The 24279-nt window shown below is 40.0% G+C and overlaps 1 protein-coding gene across 6 annotated transcripts in view; it reads right to left on the bottom strand.

Moving 5' to 3' along the window:
- The window catches only part of LOC114267414 (uncharacterized), a 45605-nt gene extending 22313 nt beyond the window's left edge, over positions 1-23292 (bottom strand). Inside the window, exons 1-5 of one of the 6 annotated variants that reach the window (XR_014328276.1) lie at positions 22848-23292; positions 10078-10233; positions 9599-9675; positions 584-612; positions 133-388 (exon numbers count right to left, since the gene is read on the bottom strand). Coding sequence is in view for 4 of the 6 variants with exons in the window: in XM_082867385.1 (XP_082723511.1) it covers positions 133-387 (255 nt within the window). In the remaining 2 variants the exon portion in view is untranslated. Of the gene's footprint in view, positions 1-132; positions 613-1141; positions 1448-9598; positions 9676-10077; positions 10234-22847 lie in introns of those variants that run through there. The other 5 variants (XR_014328275.1, XM_082867385.1, XM_082867388.1 and 2 more) reach the window with 5 other exon arrangements.
- Between the last annotated feature and the right edge of the window lie 987 nt (positions 23293-24279).

Below are 24279 nucleotides of genomic sequence, written 5' to 3'. Positions count from 1 at the left end.
TTGAACTGTTCCATCAATTCGACAAGTTTTGCAAACACTCTACAAGTAATTGACACGAAACTAATACTAAACCAAAATTTCCATCAACAATTTGGTATTTTACTCAAATGATTAGAGGCTAAAGAAACTGACCTTTAAAGTGTCACAGCATGAACAAGGAATCTCCATATTTGAATCTTCATCCTCGTCGTGGCAAATTCTACACAAAACCAATTTCCTCGGTGATGATCCACTCTCAGCATCCATCCTATGAGAAGAAAAACCATTCATCATATCTTCACTTGCCGATAGAATGTCATGCTGCAACTGTTTTTGGCTCTCAATAGCAGCTTCAAGGGTGGATTGAGTGAGCAACCGATCCACCAGAAGCTCAAAATGATCCCCCATCCTTCAAATTACACAACTAATTGTTCTCATTAAAAAAGAAATGCACAGAAAAATAATAGTCAAGCCAACCCTTTATCCGATCCCTGCTCTTTTGCTAAGAATGTGGGTAATCAAATCCCAATAAACTCACCCTGCATTTACATACAACAGTAATTTATATGAAGAAACCAAGAAAGCAAAAGAAAAGAAGGGTCACCTCTTTCAAAGCCAAAAATAGTGAGACATCTGCAATAGAAATGATAAAATTCATCAAATGAAAGAAAAAGAAGTTTAGAACATCAAAAACAAAAATGTCAAAAAGCAAATCATATAAAAATAGGGGTGGGGAAACCTAATAATGGAGATGAAGGTATGTGTAAGAGTCAAAAAGCAACAATTAAGCTGCATCAAAACCAACACAGAAACATAATTGGAGATATAAAGCAGAACAATTAGAAAAATAAATACTAAAAGTGAAGAAATCCTTAACATGAGAGCACAAAAGTGCAGGGGACAAAAACTAAAAAGAAAGAACAGAAGAACATGAGAAGACAAAAATGGAACAAAGGTTACAAAGCCCAGATCAAGACAGAAAGAGAAAAACAAAAGTTGAAAAGCAAAACCCTCATACAGATATGATTCAATGAAAAAAACCAGACTGTAAAAAGCAGAGATGAGCTTGAAAAATCAATGAGAAGCCATAAAGAGCGATAATTAACATGAAACCAATAAGATAAATAGAGAGAGAGACAGAGAGAGAGAGACAAAAGCTTACAAGAATGGGATTAGGATGTCTACTGCAAATGGAAACCATTCTGTATTGTTTTTGTTTTTGTTGTTTTTGATTTCATTCTTTGTTCCAAAGAAGCAAGAGATAAAGTGTTGTCATCATCGGTGGTGGTACACCATTCCAAGCCAATCCCACTATTTTATATTCTTCTTCTTCTTCTTCTTCTTCTTCTTCTCTCTCTCCTCTTTGTGGGAGTGAAGAGTGGGAGGCAGAAAGCTGAGAGACCTCGGAGATTCTAACTGCAAATCCCCCATGACTGCCACCATTCTTTCACTGGTTCTTCCCTTTCCTAAATTGTGTTTGGATGCTCCATTTTATTTATTTATTTATTTTCGGTGAAATTATATATAAAATAATAAATCTTTTTTTTATTTAATCAATTTAAATCTTAATATTTTAATTTAAATAGGCACTAATAAAAATTTATAATTTATTTATATTTTCTCCTTTATTTTTTTAGGGACGTGAAAGAATAAAAACATAAGAATTAAGAAATAAAATTTATATTTATATTTCAAAAAAATAATTTAAAATAAAATTTTATCATTTTTCATCACATGCATACAGAATAGTGGCGTGTTGAAAAAAATCAATTGAACCAATATATCAATTTTAACTGAGAGGATTGTTTGGTTCTGATTTAAATTAACTAATAATCATTAATTGTTGTTTAATTCTTAAATTAAGAATCAAACGAAGTATAATAAATCCATGCCTCTTAGGCCTATTTTTTTTTTTTTTTTTAAATAAAGTTCTTACTTTAGTTTTATGTTACTCAATAAAGTATTTTTGAGTTTTATTAACACATGATTCATGGTATTTTATTGGGAAAAAAAATAAAATTTATTGATTTTTTTTTCATTTACTGTAGATGATTTTGTATCTATTTTAATAGTGATGACGATTGCAGTTATCAAAGAATTATTATTGATTATTCAATTTTAATTTTCCATAATACTTGCATTACTTTGGATGATTAGAAAATGACATGATTAAATGAGCATCAATTATTATTGTTCTTGGCATGTGTACGCCAAGATTTATTCAATTAGAATTTAGGCTGAGTTTGGCAAACATTTTAAAAAGAAAAAAAAAATATCTTTACGCTGTGTTTGGTTGAGAGATTTGAAAATAGATTTGAAAAAAGAAAAGAAAAAGAAAAATGTAAGTGAAATATAAATAAAATATACCTATATTTTACCTAATTTCACACTTTTTTTCTCTTTCTATTTCTAAATCCCCCAACTAAGAGCATCTCCAATGCACTAGGCATATAATACTTGTTAGTTAAAATGCCTAGTGTGATTCACTTTTTTCAATTCCAATGCACTAGGCATATGATTAGGCATTTTGCCTCAACTCATATTCACTAGCTACATGTAGCTAGCCTTCAACGCTAGGCAAAATGTATTCATTCATTAGGATCATTTCCCTCCATCTTTGTTGTTGACGTGTCATTCTATAAAATTAATAGTATTTGGATAAATAGCTAAAATAAAGAGCATGGTTGGAGTAAAAACATAAAACAGTTGATAGGCAAAATAAAATATATACTTTATAGTAATATTCAGATAGGTAAAATGCCTACTACCGTTGGAGATGCTCTAAACACTGCGTTAGTAATTTTTTTTTAAATTATGTCAGTTTTTTAAAAATATTTCATATCCATTTTATATAATTAATTTAAAATTAAAAAAAATAGAAATATTTCCACAAAAAAAAAAATTATTTCAAAAGTTTTTTCCAAATATTTTTTAAAAATTGTATTTTTCTCATCCATCTAGTAGAATAGAACCCTAAAGTTTATTGAATTTTATTTTATTTTTTTTAAAAAAAAAACTTTCTTAAAGATAATAACAATAATAATAAATAAATAAATAAAAAACAAACAAACAAACAAACTAAAAACTACTAAAAAAAAGGTGAACAATCCAACACGTTAATTTCAATGTAGAAGTGACTCGTAGATGAGCCGCAAAAAGCCCAGTCTCCACAGCAATTTAATCAATTGGGCAATACGCTGATCTTGTTTTTTAGTTTGGGCTTCGAGAGCAGGGAGGGCCGAGTTTGAACCCAATACTGGATGATTGCCTTACAAGCTGAATAAGGCAAGCCATAATGGCCCGAGGGCCATGGGCTCACTAAACCCTACTTTTAACCACGACTGTCAGAAATTTTATGAGGGGGATTAGTCATATATTCAATTTTTTATTAAATTTTCTGAAATACATGTGTTATTATTGTCGATGAATATTCTTAGCTAATAAAAAAATCACAACACACATTTGTCTCTCAATTATTACCTAATAAAAGTGAATTAGCACCACTATTAAGATTTTTTTCGTTAAGTGATTAGTTTAGAGTATCACATAGGTAATGTCACATGATATTTTATAACTAGTTAAAATATTAACATAATAAATGTATTAATCTTTGAGTTAACCAATGCTCATCAGTCTAAGATAGAGTTTTAAAAAAAAAAAAAATCTAAATTAGAGGGCATATGGAGAGCGAAAAACTCCACCTTAAATGATTCCCAAAATATATTGTTTTAGCAATAGCCTTTTTTATATTTATATTTTGCTTGAGCTTCAAATTTTCTTTAATTATATACTCTCTCCATCCAAAATTATTTGTTTGGCAAGGAAATCAAGAACTTAAAAATAATGTATTTTTATATCTGACATGTATAAGCCCACAAAGGCCACGAATCACCTATGGACAATCCAAGCCCATCACTTGGAGCCCAGTGCATAACCCAGCTGGTGAGGTCCAGGACAGCTGGAGTCCAACATGGCATAAAGAGTCAATGACATTCAGACACACGGCAAGAGAAGGACGAGCCACATCAGCAGACAAAGATCTACAAAGTTATTGCCACTGCACATCACCATTAATGCAACCCATCACAGCATTTATTACGACAACACCTCTCCGTCGGAACAGGACCCCCTTACCCTGAGCAAGGTAAGCTACAGCATAGGCTTTCGGCGAGGAGAGCATGTCGGAAGGGACAGCGAATTATTGCCAAAGGATATAAGCGAACGTTGAAGACAAGAAAAAGGTTAAGCTTTCTATCTCTAATCTCTCTCCATATACTCTACTTCTCTTCCTAACTTGCTCGTCGGAGGGTTCACTAGGGGACTACCCCGTTCCCCGTTGAACTTGTTTGCAGGTTATCTGGTGGGCTCGATCATTTGGGCTTGGGCTTGAGGAGCTTAAACCAGTTCGCTCCATTCACTGGGATAAACTATATCAACAGTTGGCGCCGTCTATGGAAACGCCTTGCTCCTCGCGCCAGTTGTGTTCACTGTCGCCAAAGACCCCGTTCCAACAACCTCTTTCTCCTACCCGTCAAAGTGCATGGTCACGACTAGATCCATGGCTTCTCACAATAATGTTGCTGACCATCAGGCCGACCCCCCCAATCCAAACAACCCACAACAGTATTTTATCGAGCTTACCAACAGCATTAACCGCATGGCCGACCAAAACCAGGCCTTGATAAATGCTTTACTCCAAAGAAACCTTCCGATGCCTCCTCCACCACCTCCAGATATTCCCCCCAACCAAGAAAGAGCCCCGAGCCATACTGCTCCACAACTCCATCCACCCAACTTGGAAGGTTTGCAACCTCCCTACCCACATATAAATCCACCACCACCACCCCCACACCCACACCCGTCGGTCGTAGCCTCAGCCCTTGAAGGGAAGGCCAGCAGCGTCCAGCCTCTATTGACTAACCATGGTGACCACGTTCCCCTTTGGGACGCTGAGCTCCGAGCAATTAAGCTCCAACTTCAAGGGGTCATACAGAATATTCAGCATAAACCCTCTACCATGACAAATTCACCATTTGTTGCCTCCATCCGGGACAAACCTTTGCCCGCCAAGTTCAAAATGCCTACCATTGACTCCTTTGACGGTACGACGGATCCAGTCGACCATCTGGAGACCTACCGTACCCTTATGATCCTCCATGCCTTCCCTAACGAGATCATGTGCCGGGCTTTCCCCGTGACACTGAAGGGGTAAGCTCGACTGTGGTTTAGTCAGTTACCAGCAGACTTTGTCTCCACTTTCCAGCATTTCAGCGACTCCTTCCTCAGCCATTTCATTAGAGCCCAGCACCAACGCCGCCCTGCAACCCAACTCCTCAACATCCGTTAGACCGAAGGGGAGTCGCTGCGCAGCTTCGTTACCCGCTTCAACACCGAAGCCCTACAAGTAGCAGAGAATGACGATAAGGTCATCCTCACGGCTTTCATGGCCGGGCTACGATCGTCTGATTTCCTCTTCTCCCTCTCCAAAAACCCCCCGACCTCCATGGCAGCCCTATATCCAAAGCCCAGAAATACATGAATGCCGAAGATTCACTAGCTGCTTGGCAGGATCCAATATCCAAAAACCCGACCCTCAGAGAAAAGAGAAAAGACTCGGAACCCAGAAACACCTAGTATAACAGCCAAACACCCCAATATACCGACCGACCTCCTCACACTAACCGGTCGGCACCGGCCCGACCGTCCGGTCGGTTCGAGTGGTACACGCCCCTTAATTCTCCCATGGGACAAGTCCTCCACCAGATCCAACGGGATTACCCTCTCAAATGGGCCCTACCCTCACGGACCCCTTCCAACCGGAAAGACCAGTCCAAATATTGTCGTTTCCACCAGGACCATAGCCACAACACTGATGATTGCATCAACCTCAAGGATCAGGTCGAGACCTCATTCGTCAAGGGCGTCTCAGCCTGTTCACGGACACCCGTCCACAACAGAGGCAAAGAACCGAGCCCCTCAGAAATAATCACCGGCATACCCTACCCCGGCAGCCAGCCCAACCTAACCAAGGCCATGACCGCCCCCTACAATAGCCTCGGCCTCCAGGTAATCCCCCTCCGCCAGTTGGTGAAATCCGAGTCATTTCTGGTGGCCTTACTTGTGGCGGACCATCCCGCTCCGCTCAGAGGACAGAGCTCAGGAAGATAAGGCAAGGCTCGGACAGAGCAGTGGACACGGTAAACCGACCCTCCAAACAGCCCAAGCAGTGGACAGAGCCCATCACCTTCACGGACGCCGACTGTACTGGCATCCGTTATCCTCATGATGACCCTCTCGTCATTTCTGCCCTTCTCTCCAACTATAAGGTCAGACGGGTTCTCATCGACAACGGCAGGTCTTCAGACATCATATTCCTCAACTGTTTCCGCCAGCTCAAAGTTGGGGAGGAAAGTCTGTCTCCCGTCCAAACCTCTTTGGTCGGTTTCACTGGTGACCGGGTGACCTCCATCGGCTCTATCGATCTCCCCATCACCATCGGCGAATACCCAGGGCAGACTACCAAGTTGCTCACTTTCCTTGTGGTCGACTGTCCCTCTGCCTACAACATTATCCTTGGTTGCACCGCCCTCAACGCTTTTCAAGCTATCACTTCAACCTACCATCTCGCCATAAAGTTTCCTACCGACCAAGGCGTCGGGGCAGTACGGGGAGAGCAGACCATAGCCAGGGAATGTTATGTCGCCTCACTCAAAGAAGTCAAGTTGAAGGAGGCCATGATCATTGAAGGACTTGACGCTCGAAATGAGGACGAGCTGGTCAGAGGCGAACCAGTGAGGGAGCTCGTTGAGATTCCCATCGATCCCACCAACCCAAGGAAAACTGCTAAGATCGGCAGCCAACTATCCTCCCAAGCTAAGGCCGACCTTACTGCCCTTCTGACCGAGCACAATGATGTATTCGCCTGGACTCATTCAGATATGCCAAGCATTGACCCTTCTTTTATAACTCATCACCTCAGCATTGAACCTTATTTTCGACCTTACCGCCAGAAGCAGTGGATCTTTCATCCGGAGCGCAATACTCTTATAGCCGCAGAGGTCAACAAGCTCCTTGAGGCCCAATTTATCAAAAATGTCAACTACCCTAAATGGTTGTCAAACGTGGTCCTCGTCCGTTGTATAAGCCCATAAAGGCCACGAATCACCTATGGACAATCCAAGCCCATCACTTGGAGCCCAGTGCATAACCCAGCTAGTGAGGTCCAGGACAGCTGGAGTCCAACATGGCATAAAGAGCCAATGACATTCAGATACACGGCAAGAGAAGGACGAGCCATATCAACAGACAAATATCTGCAAAGTTATTGCCACTGCACATCACCATTAATGCAGCTCATCACAGCATTTATTACGACAACACCTCTCCGCCGGAATAGGACCCCCTTACCCTGAGCAAGGTAAGTCACAGCATAGGCTTTCAGCGAGGAGAGCATGTCGGAAGGGACAGCGAAATGATTGCCAAAGGATATAAGCGAACGTTGAAGACAAGAAAAAGGTTAAGCTTTCTATCTCTAATCTCTCCCATATACTCTACTTCTCTTCCTAACTTGCTCGTCGGAGGGTTCACTGGGGGACTATCCCGTTCCCCGTTGAACTTGTTTGCAGGTTATCCGGTGGGCTCGATCATTTGGGTTTGGGCTTGAGGAGCTTGGACCAGTTCGCTCCATTCACTGGGATAAACTGTATCAACAATATCTAAATTACAAATTAAAATTACTTAATGCGGCCTTTTAATTGGTGAAAAAATTTTAAAATTTAAAATTTTAATATTTTTAAGTTTTTATTTTTCGTGACAGACAAATAATTTAGAACCTAGATATATTATTTATTTAGTTAGGCCATTTGTCCAATATATGACAAAAGATATCAATGGATGGATGTGCTATATATATATATATATATATATTTTAATGATTGGAATGTGCTATAGTTGTTAGAGCATTCTTAACGGTCTCCTTATTCATACTTTTGTTCTCTTTTAAGAAATCAAATACAAAAGAATTTCTTTCAACCGTCTCCTTATTTATCTCCCTATTTAAGGAAGAGAATTTTCGCTCCCTATAATTAAAAAAAATATATTTTTGCTCTCTCATTCCTTTTCTTTTTTTCCAAATGGTGGAGGAGAGAGAACAAAGTTTAGAAAAATATTTTTAATAAAAAAATAACAAAGAAAAAGATAAAGAAAAATATTTTTTAAATATTAAAAATATATAGAGAAAAAAATGAGAAGTATTGTTGGAGATAATAGTTAAAAAAAGTGATTCTTTAAAATAAGAAATACATTTTTTAACTAAAATTTGAAAAAACACGAAGAAAGATTGTTGGAGATCCACTCAGATACACAAGTTAAGAAAAAAAACGAGTGATTATGCAAGGAATATAAAATTCACATCATTAAATTGTACATAGTGGAGCCAATTAAATGTACCTTAATTTGTTAGTATTTATAGGCTACGTTTATAAAATTCACATCATTAAATTGTACATAGTGGAGCCAATTAAATGTACCTTAATTTGTTAGTATTTATAGGCTACGTTTGGCATGAATTTTTTTGGTTAAAATAGTTATAAAAAGATAAAATAAGTTAAAAAATTAATAAGATAAAATGTTACATTCAAACTATAATCATTTCATTTTTTCTCTCACAAAAGTCAAAAAAATCAAAAAATCATCCAAAACGAGACTTTTTAACCATAGGCTAAAAGTTAATAAGCCAAATCATATCTCAAACAAAAGAATATTATTTCACCACAAATGGATTCCATCGTAGTAATTAATATAGTCCTTCTTTATATATATATATATATATATATATAATATAACTAGTTGGACCCAACACGTTGTCAAAACTAAATTACTCTATTTTTCTTAATTTTCCAAATAAATGAAACAAATCCACACCAAGAAGAACTATATTCATGGGCTATGTACAAACAAAGATACAAATATGATTAATTGTTGATAAAATACAAGAACAACATGTTTAGTGTACTCGGGTCAAGGAATTACTTGCTAAGAAATATACATTCACATATTGCATTAATGTTGTTATTGGAGGAGCTAACTCGCAATCAAGAAGTGTAAGCATGATAATGAATATTAGATTGATTAGAGATTCTATCACAAATCGTCTTACTCTCTTGTATGGAGATTCAGAAATAGATTAGCAACTTATACCTGCATTACAGTTTCATCTTCTATCCCACCAACTTTCCAATATCATGTTGAAGTCATGCCTTCTGTGTTTAATACCATTTTAAGGTATTCTAAGTTCACTTGCAAATCGATGTTTCAAGGTTCAATTAATTGGACACAGCCATCCAACGATTGCAACTTGCAAATGTCAATAAAATCATTATTTGAAAAATAGGCAACTAATTTGGCATAATTAAACCATTTTCATGATCTCACAAAAATCAAAGGAGTGAGAATTGATCTTATAGATAAATTTAGAAGGAAAGATGCAAAACTGAAAATAAGTTTAATTTTTTACCAACCCATTCATTTATATTCAAACATGGAATAACAATTCTTATAAAGTCGTATACTTGATGTTCTAAATTAAAAGAACGAAGGATAATTCTATTTGGAATCATACCTCTTGACATCTTCTCCTAATTTGTAACAGTTTTGCAATGTCGAAAGAGTTGTCGCTACCATTACTCGAGCAGATGCCTGCACATACAAATTCCTTAAAAAAATTAAATAAAGTAAGCAAATTCCCCAAATAAACAACATTCTATAATAAACATTCACAAATAATTAGTTGAAAACAATGTGATCCCAAAATAGGAAGATTACATTTACATTATGATTTTAAAAAATGAACATGATTCCAAAATATAAGATGTAGTCGATAGTAAGACACTATAAATCTTTTTCCAATAATTACTCATAGACTGAATAGAGAAAAGTAAAACAACAATAGGAATTTAAAGTCCCAATTCAAAATAATCAAGAACAAGAAGTAACAAAAAGGTCATCCAAGGATAGGGATACAAAACATTATGGAGATCAATGCAAAAAATGGAAAAAGAAATGAATAAGCATCATATGCTTATGAAATTTTTTGTGAACCTGTGCAACTGAATATGCCCAAGAGGAGTACATTCTAGCAAACCTCTCTACACACGGTAGTGCGTTCTGTAGCTATAAATGGTATAATGGATGAACAGTTGCCTACTCCCACAAATTGTAAGAAAATGAACATTGCCCTAGTATGTTGAACAAATCCTGTTCATCATTTTTTCAGAACAAGAATCATAATATTAAAAGGAAATAAAAACAAATATTTGAATCCAAATCATGACATGCTGAGGACAAATTTCACCAACAAAAACCAAAACGAACCAAGCAATACACACGCACCTTAATCTACATATCTTCCCAATGCTGCTTGTGAGATTGTCTCTTGGAGTGTTTTTTTGTTTTGGGGGTTGTTACAAAATTTTAGGGCATATGTTCTCAACAGAGTTAATTTATGTAAGTTTTTTTTTTTCAAAATATATTTTACTTATGTCCTGTCTAATTGAACGTGCTGAAGAACTGTTGCAACAAGTTGAAAAGAATCCAAATTAGTTACCAGTGCACAATGACTACAACTTCCACTTGCAATTTTCAATGCTATAACCATTATTTCTTTTTCCTTATAACAATCAAATAGATTGGCAGTGCAAACGAATTGAGATTGTTTTTGGAACTGATATAGCTTTTCCCTTTATGTATTAAAATTTGGGTTTTACTTGACCAATTGTCAATGTTGTGGATTTGTTTGGGAGGCATGTTTGAATTTGACCTTGTTTTCCAAACAGTATTACAATTTATTCCTCAATAGGTATTGTCACGACCCAAACCCGGCCCTATGGGTTTAGCACCGTAACCGGCCAGTAATTCGAGATTACCGATGGCCTGCAGAACAGTAGTACAGTAAAACAGAGTACAGGGCCTGGCGGAAGCCAAAACAGTAAATAAACAATGCCCAATGAGCTGTGACAGTCTGTATGCCAAAAAGATTTTTCATGCATTCACATGTACAAACAGTACAGTCTATACAAAATTTACAGTCACACTGTACAGAGATCCAATCCCTTGATAACAGTACGATTAGCAGTTAACAGTCTATACAGTAATCCAAACAGTATGGAGACAGACGGGAAAAAACAAAACCCCCCAAAGCCATAGCATGGCAACTCGGAACCTCTCCGTGAGGCACAAAGGCTGGCTTGACAAAACTGGAGTCTAACCCACGCTCCTAGCTCCGATCTGGTGGCTGAGCACCTACATATATATATAAACAGTGAGCTAAAGCCCAATGAATAACATAATGCGTAAAGGGGTTATGAATGAAATGTCCTTACAGTAATGAAATCAGTTCATTAAATAATACTTCAGTCTTTCAGTCAGAACAGTTATTCAGTCATATGTGGTACATCCTTTAGCATAGCGATAAACAGTAGGTCTTAAAGACCGAACAGTAATGATGGCCATCAATCAGTAAACAGTAGTGGTTCCACGAGGGAACCGACAGAGATCTCTGTAACAGTAGCAGTAACAGTAAGCAGTAGTGCTAAAGATGCCACAATACAGTTCAGAATATAGGACATACATTCATTCAATTAACAGTAATCAGTTCAGAAAACAGTACAGTTCAGTTGTTCAGAAGATATTCGTTTGTGAACATATCTTTACACAATCGTTACTCACAGAGTTTGGGCTACAGTATGCTAGAGTGTGTCTCCCCAGTCGCCAACCCTACACAGTTAACAGATTGAACACACACTAAGCTACACAGCTGGGAAAGATAATAACTTAATCCCTAACGCCTCGGTGTGTTCTACATCTATATCCTCAATAAGATGCCTTAAACTAGGTCTAAGAATGCCTAGAATGGGATGAGGATGCAAAGATGCACTTTTAAAAGCATTTTCAGATTTTAGCAGAAAAATAGAGTCCCGCTCGAGCGCAGGTTTCCCCGCTTGAGCGGTCATGCAACAAAGGTATACGCTCGAGCGTCAACTTTCCCGCTCGAGCGTACTGTAAAAGTACTGGATGGGTGAAATCTCCGCTCGACGCCCACTCGAGCTTGAGACATGACTCCGCTCGAGCGCCCAATCCTCCGCTCGAGCGGACTGTAAAACAGTGCAGAGAGATGCTGGATGCTCGGATTCCACGCTCGAGCGGCATTTCCCCCGCTCGAGCGGAAGTGCAGAATCTGGAAAACCCAGATTGCACCTCCAAGCTCAAAACCAAGTTGTTAACAACTCAAAACCGATCCTCTTGGGCTCATTTTCTGGAAAACTCTTAAAAACACATGGAATAACATGATTCAAAGCTCAACTTTGAGAAATCAAAGCCCAAGGGTGGTCAATCCAAACCCAATTTCAAACCATTTTCCAAGAACAATCCTCAAATATAACATGCATGATCTTAAATCATTTTCAAAGCTTTAATGCTGTTTCAAAAGAGCTCAAACCTTAAAAAACAAGATGAACTCATGGAGTATGACCAACAGATGGACATGCATGTGAGGTATTATGAACTACAACCTCAAAACTTCAATATATGTACATGCATGTAACAATTAAGCTACAACATAGCAATTTGAGCCATAGGGTGGCTCTAAACTTCAACTTAGCTCTAAACCATGCAAGAATCAACTCAAAACATGAGCAAGAAGACAATGGAGCTACCTTTAGTCTTGTAGTTCAAGAAGGGAGCTCAAATATGCAATCTCCTCAACAATTCTTCAATTTCCAAACAATTCACAAACAAGATTGAGATGAAATCAACTCCTCAAGTCTCTCTCTCTCTAAGGTCGGCTAGAGCACCAAACAAGACTGAGGAAATGTTGTTTTAATCAAATGCATTAGGTGTAATAAGGCTCAAAAGGTTTGAGGTAGTGGGCCACTACAAGGCTAGTTTGGTAAATAAGGCAACTATTGCAATTTAACTCATTTTAATCTAATTTAATCATACCTAATCACTTTTTCAATGAATGTACCATAAAATTACATTAATTATGAGGATCATAAAACACTAACCAATTCCCGATTCGGCCGCCGATAAGGCCTTCAATTAGCAGTTTAAACATAAAACATGAACAGATCAACCAAACAGTCAACAGATAAAATGCAATTCAAACAGATGTATTCATTCCATTCAGTTTCAATTTCGGTCAGTCAGTCAGTTCAGTACTTTTAATCAGTTCAATTATCAGTCATGATCAATTCAGTTTAACGGTAATCGATGGTTATCGGTAATCAATCAGTCATTAATCGGTAAGCAGTATGAGGGTTGTTACAGGTATGTAAATGAGAATTCTCTCCATATGGTGTTTGTCATCATTGTCATCATTCATGTAGTTAATTAATATTTAGTAAGCTTTCACACACTCAATGACCAGTGACCACTTCATATATATTATCGTTGTTATTTTTAGTCGACTACTTTTTTTATATAAATTTCTGATTGAATGAGTGCTCCACAGTATTGGTGATATGCTCAAAATCTCCTTTAGAGATTATAATTAGTGCATTCACTATTGATACTACTACTGCCATTTGTTTTGATAAAAATAACATAGCATTGAAATTATTATTCTCATATCATTCTAGATGCATTTGTATAATTTTTTTTTTCAAATAGTAGACTTCTCTAATTTATTCTCATACCTTTTCTATTTTCAAAGCCAACATGGGATGGGCAAATGTTTATGGTGGAATTTACAAATGTTTGTGGTATGTGTTAGGCAACAATAGCTCAAAGGTGTCATAATAACTATCACTACCAATGGTTCATAAAATTTACACCAATATTACCACAATGGTTGAAATTTAACAACAATAATTTTTTTTTAACAAATACACTGCTACGTAGTTTTCATCAGCTACAATTTTGAAGCCAAAAGGAAAATCCAGTGAAATCATATTATTGATTAGAGTGGTAAAAAAAATATTCCAAGTAGGGAGAACAAACTAACAAAAAAGCAAGGTTATCATCATCAATTAATGAAAGTATGTTATTATTGGATTGCGCATATTATCAAACACATGGTGAGCAGAAGATAAATTCTAGCAGAACAACAATACAAAGACAACACGTAGTTTGAGCCAAATATTAAATTGAATTGGGGCAACAGAACAAGGAAATCACATACATATTGTCAAACAAAGCACCCTAAAAAACCTAGGAGCTTTCACCAAGAACACAATGGCATATGATCGAGCCCATGGTAGACACACAATTAAACAGTTGTGAGGATCAACAATAGAGCCCCAAATAGACAAATTAGGAATAATTTCATAATAGACAAAAGGAAGAAGCTATCGGTGGAGGATAGTCGTGATTGTTGTAGACAATGTATGTTGATTAGGCAAACTGAAACTAATCAATGGAGTGTGTTATGGAACTTGACAGTTGCTAGAATACATTAATTGTTTGTATTGTGTGATTGTATATAGAACCAGTGTGTTTATATACGTTATGTGTAGAGGAGGAGATAGGGGATGTACTCCGCGGTTTAGGGGAAGATAGGGGATGGACCTCTAAACCGGATAGGTATTTGGAGGAGATAGGGGATGTACTCCGTAGACAGAGCTCATATGCTTGTCTAGAGAAGTGAAGATAGAGCTCATATGCTTATCTTTGTGAAGTATGAAGTGTGGATACAGCTTGTATGCTTATCTGTGGATATTGTTGATATACATATCTGTTGTGAAGTGTGGATACAGCTTGTATGCTTATCTGTGGATATTGTTGATATACATATCTGTTGAGAATGTGGATATAGCTTTTATGCTTATCTGAATGTGAGATATAGTTTTTATACATATCTGTGGAAATGATGATAGAGCTAGCATGCTTATCTGTTGACAAAGGGAAAATGAAAAGTAATTGGGACTTGTAAGTCGTTGACATAAATATGTAATTTATGTGATTGAATCAGTGGTGACCAACTATCAATTGCTAATGTTTTAGTCATTGTCCATGGTTGGTTTAGTGTATTTCTACTGGGCTGTGGCTCACCCTATATGGGAACATCATTTTCAGGTACAGGAAGCATGCCACCTCCAAGGACATAGCTGGGAGGCTAGAGGCGGACATGTTTTGTTGTTTTACTTTTGATGTATTACATGTAACCTCAAGCCAAGGGCTTAATGTGTATCGAGTTAGTACTCTTTGTTGTAACCAAGTGTTAACTTGGAAAGCTGTAAGCCCGTAGGGCATTTTGTTATGATGTTAACATGTAATACTTATGTCTTGGAATTCTAATGAATGAAAGGAATGTGGTTAGTTTATATGTAAACGCATGTCTTATTTGATGGGTTTAATGTTATTATTTTGAGGGCGTTACAACTTGGTATCAGAGCGTACCGGGTTCGAATACTTTGGGTACGTGGGAAGTGATTAGAATCACAATGGGTTTGTCTCGCTTGGTAGAGACTTAGATGTAGTACCATATGCTATGTGCTCAATTGATAACATGCTTATGTGACTATGTGGGTATGGGATTTAATTTCTGGGATATTGATTGGATCCTTGAGTTTCTGGGAGTCTTGTTGGAAAAGCACTTGATCAACGCTGTTTCTAACCGGAACTCTAGTAACGCCTCGGGACTATCATTATCCGGAAATGAAGTTCGTCAGTGCTTATGTGTTTATGTGCTTATGTGGAGTGAATTACAGTTGTCCAGGCATTAGGACGTGAGTGTTTAGTTTCGGCACATTTATGAATGTGCTAACGTTCTGTGTTGCCTTTATTAGGATGTCAGGACGAGGAAGAGGTGCTAGGCGTGGTAGACCTGCGAGGCAGGAAGTACCGTTACAGGGTGAGATTCCGGTTGTGCAGGAGGGAGTTGGGCAGGCCAATGTGGCCGAGCCAGTGGGTCAGCAGGCTATGGGTGCCTTGGCCAGAGAGATAGCAGGAGCTTTAGGTATTCTTAGAGCTGGGAATCAGGCAGCTGAGGCAGGGCCTTCCTTCTTGAAGAGGGAGTTCTTTCGGTGTAATCCGGATGAGTTTATCGGGGATCCTAAAGAGCCACTTAAGGCAGATGAATGGCTCGAACAGACAACGAAGACGTTTGAGATGCTTGGCATCGAGGACGGAGCACTGAAAGTGACCTTGGCATCTTTCCAACTGAAGGGAGATGCGGGTCAATGGTGGAAATACGAGAAAGCTCGTGTTGGTGGTACTTGGGAGGCGTTTGTGAATGCTTTTCAGGAGAGGTTTTTATCAGCAGCAGCTAGGGAGAAGCTGAGGGATCAGTTTAGCCGGCTAAATCAGCAGGGCTTGTCAGTGGCCGAGTTTGAGGCTACTTTTACCAGTCTGTCTAGGTTTGCACCTGAACTGGTGGCGTCTGAGGAACGCCGTTGCTATGAGTTTGAGCGAAAGTTGAGGCGGGGCCTCAAGTTGAGAATTGGTGGGTCTTATATTCGAGAATATAGGCACCTAGTGGACGCTGCAGCTCATATGGAGCTTATGATGCAGGAGGAGGATGAGGGTCAGAGAGGCTCCAAGAGGAGCCAGGATAGTCAGAGTGATGGCAGGAGACAGAAGGGTTATAACCCTCAGCAGTCTCAGGGTGCAGTCTCTAGATCGACCTTTCCAGTGCCTAGTGTAGGCTCGGGGAGAGGCAGTCAGGGAGAATTCACTTGTTACAAGTGTGGCCAGCTGGGTCACAAGGTTTCTGTTTGCCCGCAGAAGGGTGGGGGTCAGAAAGCTGCTTCTTCTTCAGCTAGACCGCCGAGTCAGAGTTTGGGCAGGGGGCAGCTCTTGATTTGTTATCAGTGTGGACAACCTGGGCACATGAAGAGGTTTTGCCCACAGTTGAGTGCCACTTCGGGAGCGTCTGGTTCTAGGCAGACGCAGGGTTTTCAGCCAGCTCAGTCTGTGCAGGCCTCGAGGGCCAATCCGGGAGCTTCGTCATCCCAGTCTGTGCAGCAGTCTTTTGCTCCGAGAGGTGAGCAGGTAGACCAAGGGCCTACGGGGCGCGTGTATGCTGTTACCGCGCAGGATTTAGTACCGGCTCCATCAGTAGTGAGAGGTACTTTTCTGTTTTGCAACTCAGTTGCTAATGTGTTGATAGACACGGGTGCATCTCATTCTTTTGTATCTGCTGCATTTGCATCTGTTTTGGAATTGGAGTTAGCACAGTTAGCATCTCCTATTTGTGTGGTATCACCTTTGGGTGGTGAGTTGATTCTGAAACAGGGTGTTAGAGGATGTGATATAGAGGTCGCCGACTATAGGCTTCCTTTTCCGTTTGTTGTCATGCCCATGAAGGGTTTTGATGTTATTTTGGGTATGGACTGGTTATCGTCATACCGGGCTGTTATTGATTGCTACCGCCAGAGGGTTACATTGTGTACCTTGAGCGGGGAGTGGTTCCATTTCTTGGGAGACCGGGTTGGTAGTGTTTTGCCACCGGGGTATGATTCGCGAGGGCGAAGTGAACTTAGTAGTCTACTTGCTAGCTTTGAGAGTAGTAAGTGTGATGAGACACTGATTGTGTTGCCGAGGGTGGTTTGTGAGTATTCGGATGTTTTTCCCGAAGATCTTGTTAGTTTGCCACCTCACCGAGAGATAGAGTTCTCTATTGATTTAGTGCCTGGTACGGCGCCGATTTCTATGGCACCTTACCGTTTTGCTCCAGCAGAGTTGGTTGAGTTGAAAGTTCAGCTCCAGGAATTGCTGGATAAGGGCTTTGTTCGCCCTAGTGTTTCACCGTGGGGAGCACCGGCCCTCTTTGTTAAAAAGAAAGATGGTGCCTTGAGATTGTGTATAGACTACCGGAAGTTGAATCGGGCTACGGTTAAAAATAAGTACCCTATGCCCCGTATAGATGATTTGTTTGACCAGTTGAAGGGTTCCCGTTGTTTCTCTAAGATAGACTTGAGATCGGGTTACCATCAGTTGAGGGTCAGGGAGGAAGATATTCCTAAGACGGCATTCCGTACACGGTATGGCCATTATGAGTTTTTGGTGATGCCATTTGGGCTTACCAATGCACCGGCAGTCTTTATGGACTTGATGAACCGGATTTTCCGGGAGTTCTTAGACCGCTTTGTGGTTGTTTTTGTGGACGATATCCTTATCTATTCGTCTTCTGAGGAGGAGCACGAGGCACACTTGAGAGTGGTGCTTGAGTTACTTAGAGCCCATAGGCTGTATGCCAAGTTTGGGAAGTGTGAGTTCTGGCTGGGGGAAGTCAAGTTCTTAGGCCACGTGGTATCCGGGGAAGGGGTGTCTGTTGATACATCCAAGGTTGAGGCAGTGCAAGATTGGGCACAGCCTAAGAGTGTGTTTGAGATCCGCAGTTTTCTGGGATTAGCTGGGTATTACCGTCGGTTTGTGAAAGATTTCTCCAGGTTAGCGTCACCATTGACTAGACTGACTAGAAAGGGAGTCAGGTATGTGTGGAGTGAGACTTGTGAAAAGTCGTTCCAAGAGCTGAAAGTTAGATTGACCACCGCTCCGGTGTTGATTATTCCGGAGAGAGGGTTGGGTTATGCGGTTTATTGTGATGCCTCACGAGAGGGTTTGGGTTGTGTGTTGATGCAAGAGGGGAAAGTGGTGGCTTATGGCTCACGTCAGTTGAAAATACACGAGAAGAATTACCCCACACATGACCTAGAGTTAGCAGCTGTGATCTTTGCCTTGAAAATCTGGAGGCACTACCTTTATGGTGAGAAGTTCGAGGTATTCTCGGATCATAAGAGTTTGAAGTATCTGTTTACACAGAGAGACTTGAATTTGAGGCAGAGGAGATGGATGGAATTCATCGAGGATTATGATTTTGAGTTGCATTATCATCCGGGAAAGGCCAATGTTGTGGCCGATGCCCTTAGTAGGAAGACCATTAGTGATGTAGCTTGTATAGCCATCCGGGAATGGGTGATATTGGGAGCACTTGGCGAGTTTGATTTGCTACTGGGCGAATCTGTTGAGGCTGCGGCCTTGTTTTCTGTTGTTGCGCAGCCTACACTTGTGATTAGAGTGTTAGAGGCACAGAGAGGTGACCTTGAGGTAGAATCCCTCCGAGAGAAGATCTCCAGTGGGAAAGTTGAGAAGGGTTTGACGGTGTATCCCGACCTGAGTGTGAGATACCGAGACCGTTTGTTTGTACCGGGGGCTTGCCGTGAGGAAGTACTCCGAGAGTTTCACCATTCGCGCCTTGCGGTGCATCCGGGAGGTACTAAGATGTATCAGGATTTGGGTCGCCAGTTTTGGTGGCGGGGTATGAAAAGAGATGTGGCTGTTTTCGTATCGAAGTGCCTTACTTGCCAGCAAGTGAAGGCCGAGCATCAGAGGCCAGCGGGTTTGTTGCAACCCTTGCCTATTGCCGAGTGGAAGTGGGAGCATGTCACTATGGACTTCGTTGTAGGTCTTCCGAGGACTCAGCGGGGTAGTGATGCTATTTGGGTGGTTGTAGACCGGTTGACTAAGTCGGCGCACTTTATTCCTATGCGCGTGAGAGATTCGGTAGATCATCTTGCCGATTTGTATATTCGGGACGTAGTGAGATTGCACGGGGTCCCAGTGACGATTGTCTCAGATAGAGATCCTCGTTTTACTGCTAGGTTGTGGCAGAGTTTGCAGAGTGCCTTGGGCACTAAGTTGACCTTTAGTACGGCTTATCATCCTCAGACTGACGGGCAGTCCGAGCGTACTATTCAGATCCTCGAGGATATGCTTCGGGGTTGTGTCCTGGACTTCGGTGGGACGTGGGAGAGGCACTTGCCATTGGTAGAGTTTGCCTATAACAACAGTTTTCAGTCTAGCATCGGTATGGCACCGTTTGAGGCCTTGTATGGCCGACCGTGTAGGTCTCCAGTTTGTTGGGCCGAGGTGGGTGATGCACCTTTGTTGGGTCCGGAGTTGGTTAGGGAGACGACGGAGAAAGTTGAGCTTATCCGTAAGAGGCTTGTTACAGCCCAGAGTCGACAAAAGAGTTATGCCGACCGTAGGAGGAGACCTTTGGCGTTTGAGGTAGGTGATCATGTCTTTCTGAAGATATCACCTAGGCGAGGCCTGATGAGGTTTGGGAAGAGTGGGAAGTTGTCCCCTCGGTTTATTGGTCCTTTTGAGATCCTTGAGAGGATAGGTGAGGTTGCTTATCGGTTAGCCTTACCGCCGCAGTTGTCCGGAGTGCATGACGCGTTTCATGTGAGTATGCTTCGGAAGTATGAGCCAGATCCATCACATGTGCTGGATTGGAGCGATTTAGAGGTAGATGAGGATGCCTCGTATGAGGAGAGACCGGTTCGGGTCTTGGATAGGCGGGATCAGGTCCTGCGTGGCAAGACCATTCCTTTGGTGAAAGTCTTGTGGAAACATCACGGAGTGGAGGAAGCCACTTGGGAACGTGAGTTGGAAGTCCGTGAGAAATATCCGGACTTGTCTGTTGATGTGTAATCTTGTATTTAAATTTTACGTTTTGTTGAACTTAAGAACTTTTATATATGTCTTAAGTTGTGAAACATTGAAAATGTTTTGGTTATTGGAAGTATGTTTTGGAACTTGCCTAATATGGAAGTTGGAAGTGACATTATATGTGTTAAATATATTGTTGAAATTGGAAGGATAGTGCATAATGTTGATGCATGTTGAAAGTACATATGTTGTTTACATATTGTGATATGTCTCTTGTTAAAGGGATGGGATGACCGGTAATGGGTCGAATTGTTGAATGTTAAAATGTAACATTGTTTAAAATGGAGGAAAACTTGTTTTTGAAAACTTGTGTTTAATTTCGGGGACGAAATTCTTTAAGGGGGGAAGGTTATAGCGATCCCAGGTTTACCCTTGTTGTATAGTGATCCGGACATGTGTCCGTGGATGTTGGTAGTTGTTCATTATCTTGTTTACATCCTTTCTTACGTTGTATTTGAGTTATAGGATGTGTTGAGCGGGTTTGTTACAGGTTGGTTGAGTTTAGAAACCAAAACTAGTTGCCCAGATTTTTGACCTGTACGCTCGAGCGGAGGTGTTGGCGCTCGAGCGTAGATTACGTCCATCCAGTATCTTGTTGTGCAGTGTTGTGAGCTCGAGCGTAGGGTTGGGAGCTCGAGCGGAGGCCTGGTTCTGCAAAAGTGCTGGGCGAGTGCATTCTGCGCTCGAGCGGGAGGTTGGCCGCTCGAGCGGAAGTCTGTGAGTGTACGCTCGAGCGGGGTGTTTTACGCTCGAGCGGAAGACTGGGTTTAAATCCCGAAATTGTGACTTTTCAAATCACTTTTTGCTTTCTCTTCTCTCTCTTACTTTTCCAAAATCACCATTGTTGAGCCTCTCACTCTAGATACTACCTTCTCTCTAGGTTTTGATCTAGTAGGAGTGATTTACTCACCTTTGGCCTTTACAAAAAAGTTGTTGATCGTCGAGGGCTTCATTTTAATCTGAAAATCTCGGGTTTTGGAGCACGTTGGGTTTTGTCGTCTTCTCCTTTGGGACTCCGAATTTGAGGTAGGGATAACCTACTCCTCTCTATGGGTTTTGTCTTTAAATTTTGGTATTTTGAGATGTTGGGCTTGGTTGGGTATTTTTGTGAAAGTTTGGGGCTTTTGTGTAATTTTACAAAGGTTGGGGTTTCATTCATAATAAACCTAGATGCATGTTTGGCATGAAGAAAATGGAATGATTGTTGAATCATTGATGAAAATGGGACCTAAGGGTTGAAATGGTAATTATGGAAAATGGCCTAATTACATTGTTTAATTAATTGGGATAATTAATTGATGAGAAATGAGGAAATGAAATGTTGATTGAATATCCATTTGTGCATTTATTTTCTGTTTTAGAAATAACTGCTTTGGGCTATCGGTGGAGGATAGTCGTGATTGTTGTAGACAATGTATGTTGATTAGGCAAACTGAAACTAATCAATGGAGTGTGTTATGGAACTTGACAGTTGCTAGAATACATTAATTGTTTGTATTGTGTGATTGTATATAGAACCAGTGTGTTTATATACGTTATGTGTAGAGGAGGAGATAGGGGATGTACTCCGCGGTTTAGGGGAAGATAGGGGATGGACCTCTAAACCGGATAGGTATTTGGAGGAGATAGGGGATGTACTCCGTAGACAGAGCTCATATGCTTGTCTAGAGAAGTGAAGATAGAGCTCATATGCTTATCTTTGTGAAGTATGAAGTGTGGATACAGCTTGTATGCTTATCTGTGGATATTGTTGATATACATATCTGTTGTGAAGTGTGGATACAGCTTGTATGCTTATCTGTGGATATTGTTGATATACATATCTGTTGAGAATGTGGATATAGCTTTTATGCTTATCTGAATGTGAGATATAGTTTTTATACATATCTGTGGAAATGATGATAGAGCTAGCATGCTTATCTGTTGACAAAGGGAAAATGAAAAGTAATTGGGACTTGTAAGTCGTTGACATAAATATGTAATTTATGTGATTGAATCAGTGGTGACCAACTATCAATTGCTAATGTTTTAGTCATTGTCCATGGTTGGTTTAGTGTATTTCTACTGGGCTGTGGCTCACCCTATATGGGAACATCATTTTCAGGTACAGGAAGCATGCCACCTCCAAGGACATAGCTGGGAGGCTAGAGGCGGACATGTTTTGTTGTTTTACTTTTGATGTATTACATGTAACCTCAAGCCAAGGGCTTAATGTGTATCGAGTTAGTACTCTTTGTTGTAACCAAGTGTTAACTTGGAAAGCTGTAAGCCCGTAGGGCATTTTGTTATGATGTTAACATGTAATACTTATGTCTTGGAATTCTAATGAATGAAAGGAATGTGGTTAGTTTATATGTAAACGCATGTCTTATTTGATGGGTTTAATGTTATTATTTTGAGGGCGTTACAAGACACACCTCAGTTTTTGCAGGTTGTTCTAGCTCATAGAACATATACCAATCTAGTATGTATGGCCATAAATATACTGAAGGTTATGTTTCGGTGATGAATTTGAAAACCCACTCAACTCTTGAAGATCTTCCACCATTCCACCAATCGCACCAATCAACTCTTGGAGAGCTTATCGCTTATGTCATGAACTTATCCTTTCTTGAAGGTTCCTACTGCTTGTGGTCTTCCTTAAATGGTGATAGTGGTGTATGCGTTTTGTGCAAGATTCAAGAAGGGAGAGATAGTGGCCTTCAATTGGTTGGTCAATCAGTTGTAGATGTCGTGGCTATTGTTATTGTTAAGGAAGGATTGAGATAGGCATAGCTGACAAGGAATAGTGAGTTGTAATCAGGGGCGGAGCCAAAGAAGGCCCAGGGGGTCTTGCATCCCCCCTCTCAATTTTGAATTTTTTTTGTTTTTATTTTGAAAAATTCTATTTACACACCACAAACTCACTCATGTATATCATTTAATATATATATATATATATATTAATTCCTATTCTATCCTTTAGCTAAATTACCTTTTTAGACAAAACCCAAAAAATCACTCTTAGTTCACACACCGTAGTAGCCGCCACCATCACCATCAGCACAGCCACAGCCTCCATCGCCGCCCTTCGTCACTTTTTTTCCTCTTCGTTCTTGACTTTCTTTAATTCAACCCCTTTTTGCCAGAACCCTATGGCCGGAGTTCTGAACTTCGCTACATTTCTGATTTTTCGGCAATTTCCGACTCGAAGAATACCCAAGACCAGAGTTTCAATCAGGTCATCTGCAGAATTCTCCAAAATGCCTCCGAATTCCGCTTCAGTGAGCACCAAAGAAGCACCCAATTTAGGGTTTTCGACCCATCTTCAAGCCTCCGCAGCCGAAGCCTTTCTTGGTTAGACTTGATAAAATTGTTGACATCTTTGGATCTGCTCTTGCTCTGTTTTTTTGCCTTGGAACTGGTGTTTTTGTCTCTGGGTAGGTATCAATTTACACACAGACACTCTTTCTCTCTCTCTCTCTCTCTCTCTCTCTCTCTAGGTATCAGTATTCATCTATAGTAACAATAGGAGCTTAAAGAATATAACTTGGTGTGGGAATTGGTGTCCTAATGCTCAGACATGTGGAGATCTGAATGTGGCTGTAACTGTAGTTAGGAAAACGAGGATGGAGATGACCTCAATTGGAGAGAGGCAGCAGTGAAATGGTGTTCACAGGTACGATGCCAGCAATGGAGAGATGCTAGGGGTAAGGTTAGAGTTGGGATAGTTTGGGTTGAGGAAGATAGGGATATTATAGGAATTTTTGAAAATTGATGGTGTGCATTGAGCAAACACTTTTTTTTATTAAATTGGTATATTTGGAATGTGTAGTGTGTGGACTAAGATAAATACCTAAGAATCTAATT

Source organism: Camellia sinensis, chromosome 4, assembly GCF_055761805.1.
Source record: "Camellia sinensis isolate YWXY chromosome 4, ASM5576180v1, whole genome shotgun sequence".
Classification (NCBI taxonomy): domain Eukaryota; kingdom Viridiplantae; phylum Streptophyta; class Magnoliopsida; order Ericales; family Theaceae; genus Camellia; species Camellia sinensis.
This window is presented reverse-complemented; position numbering and strand designations above follow the sequence as displayed.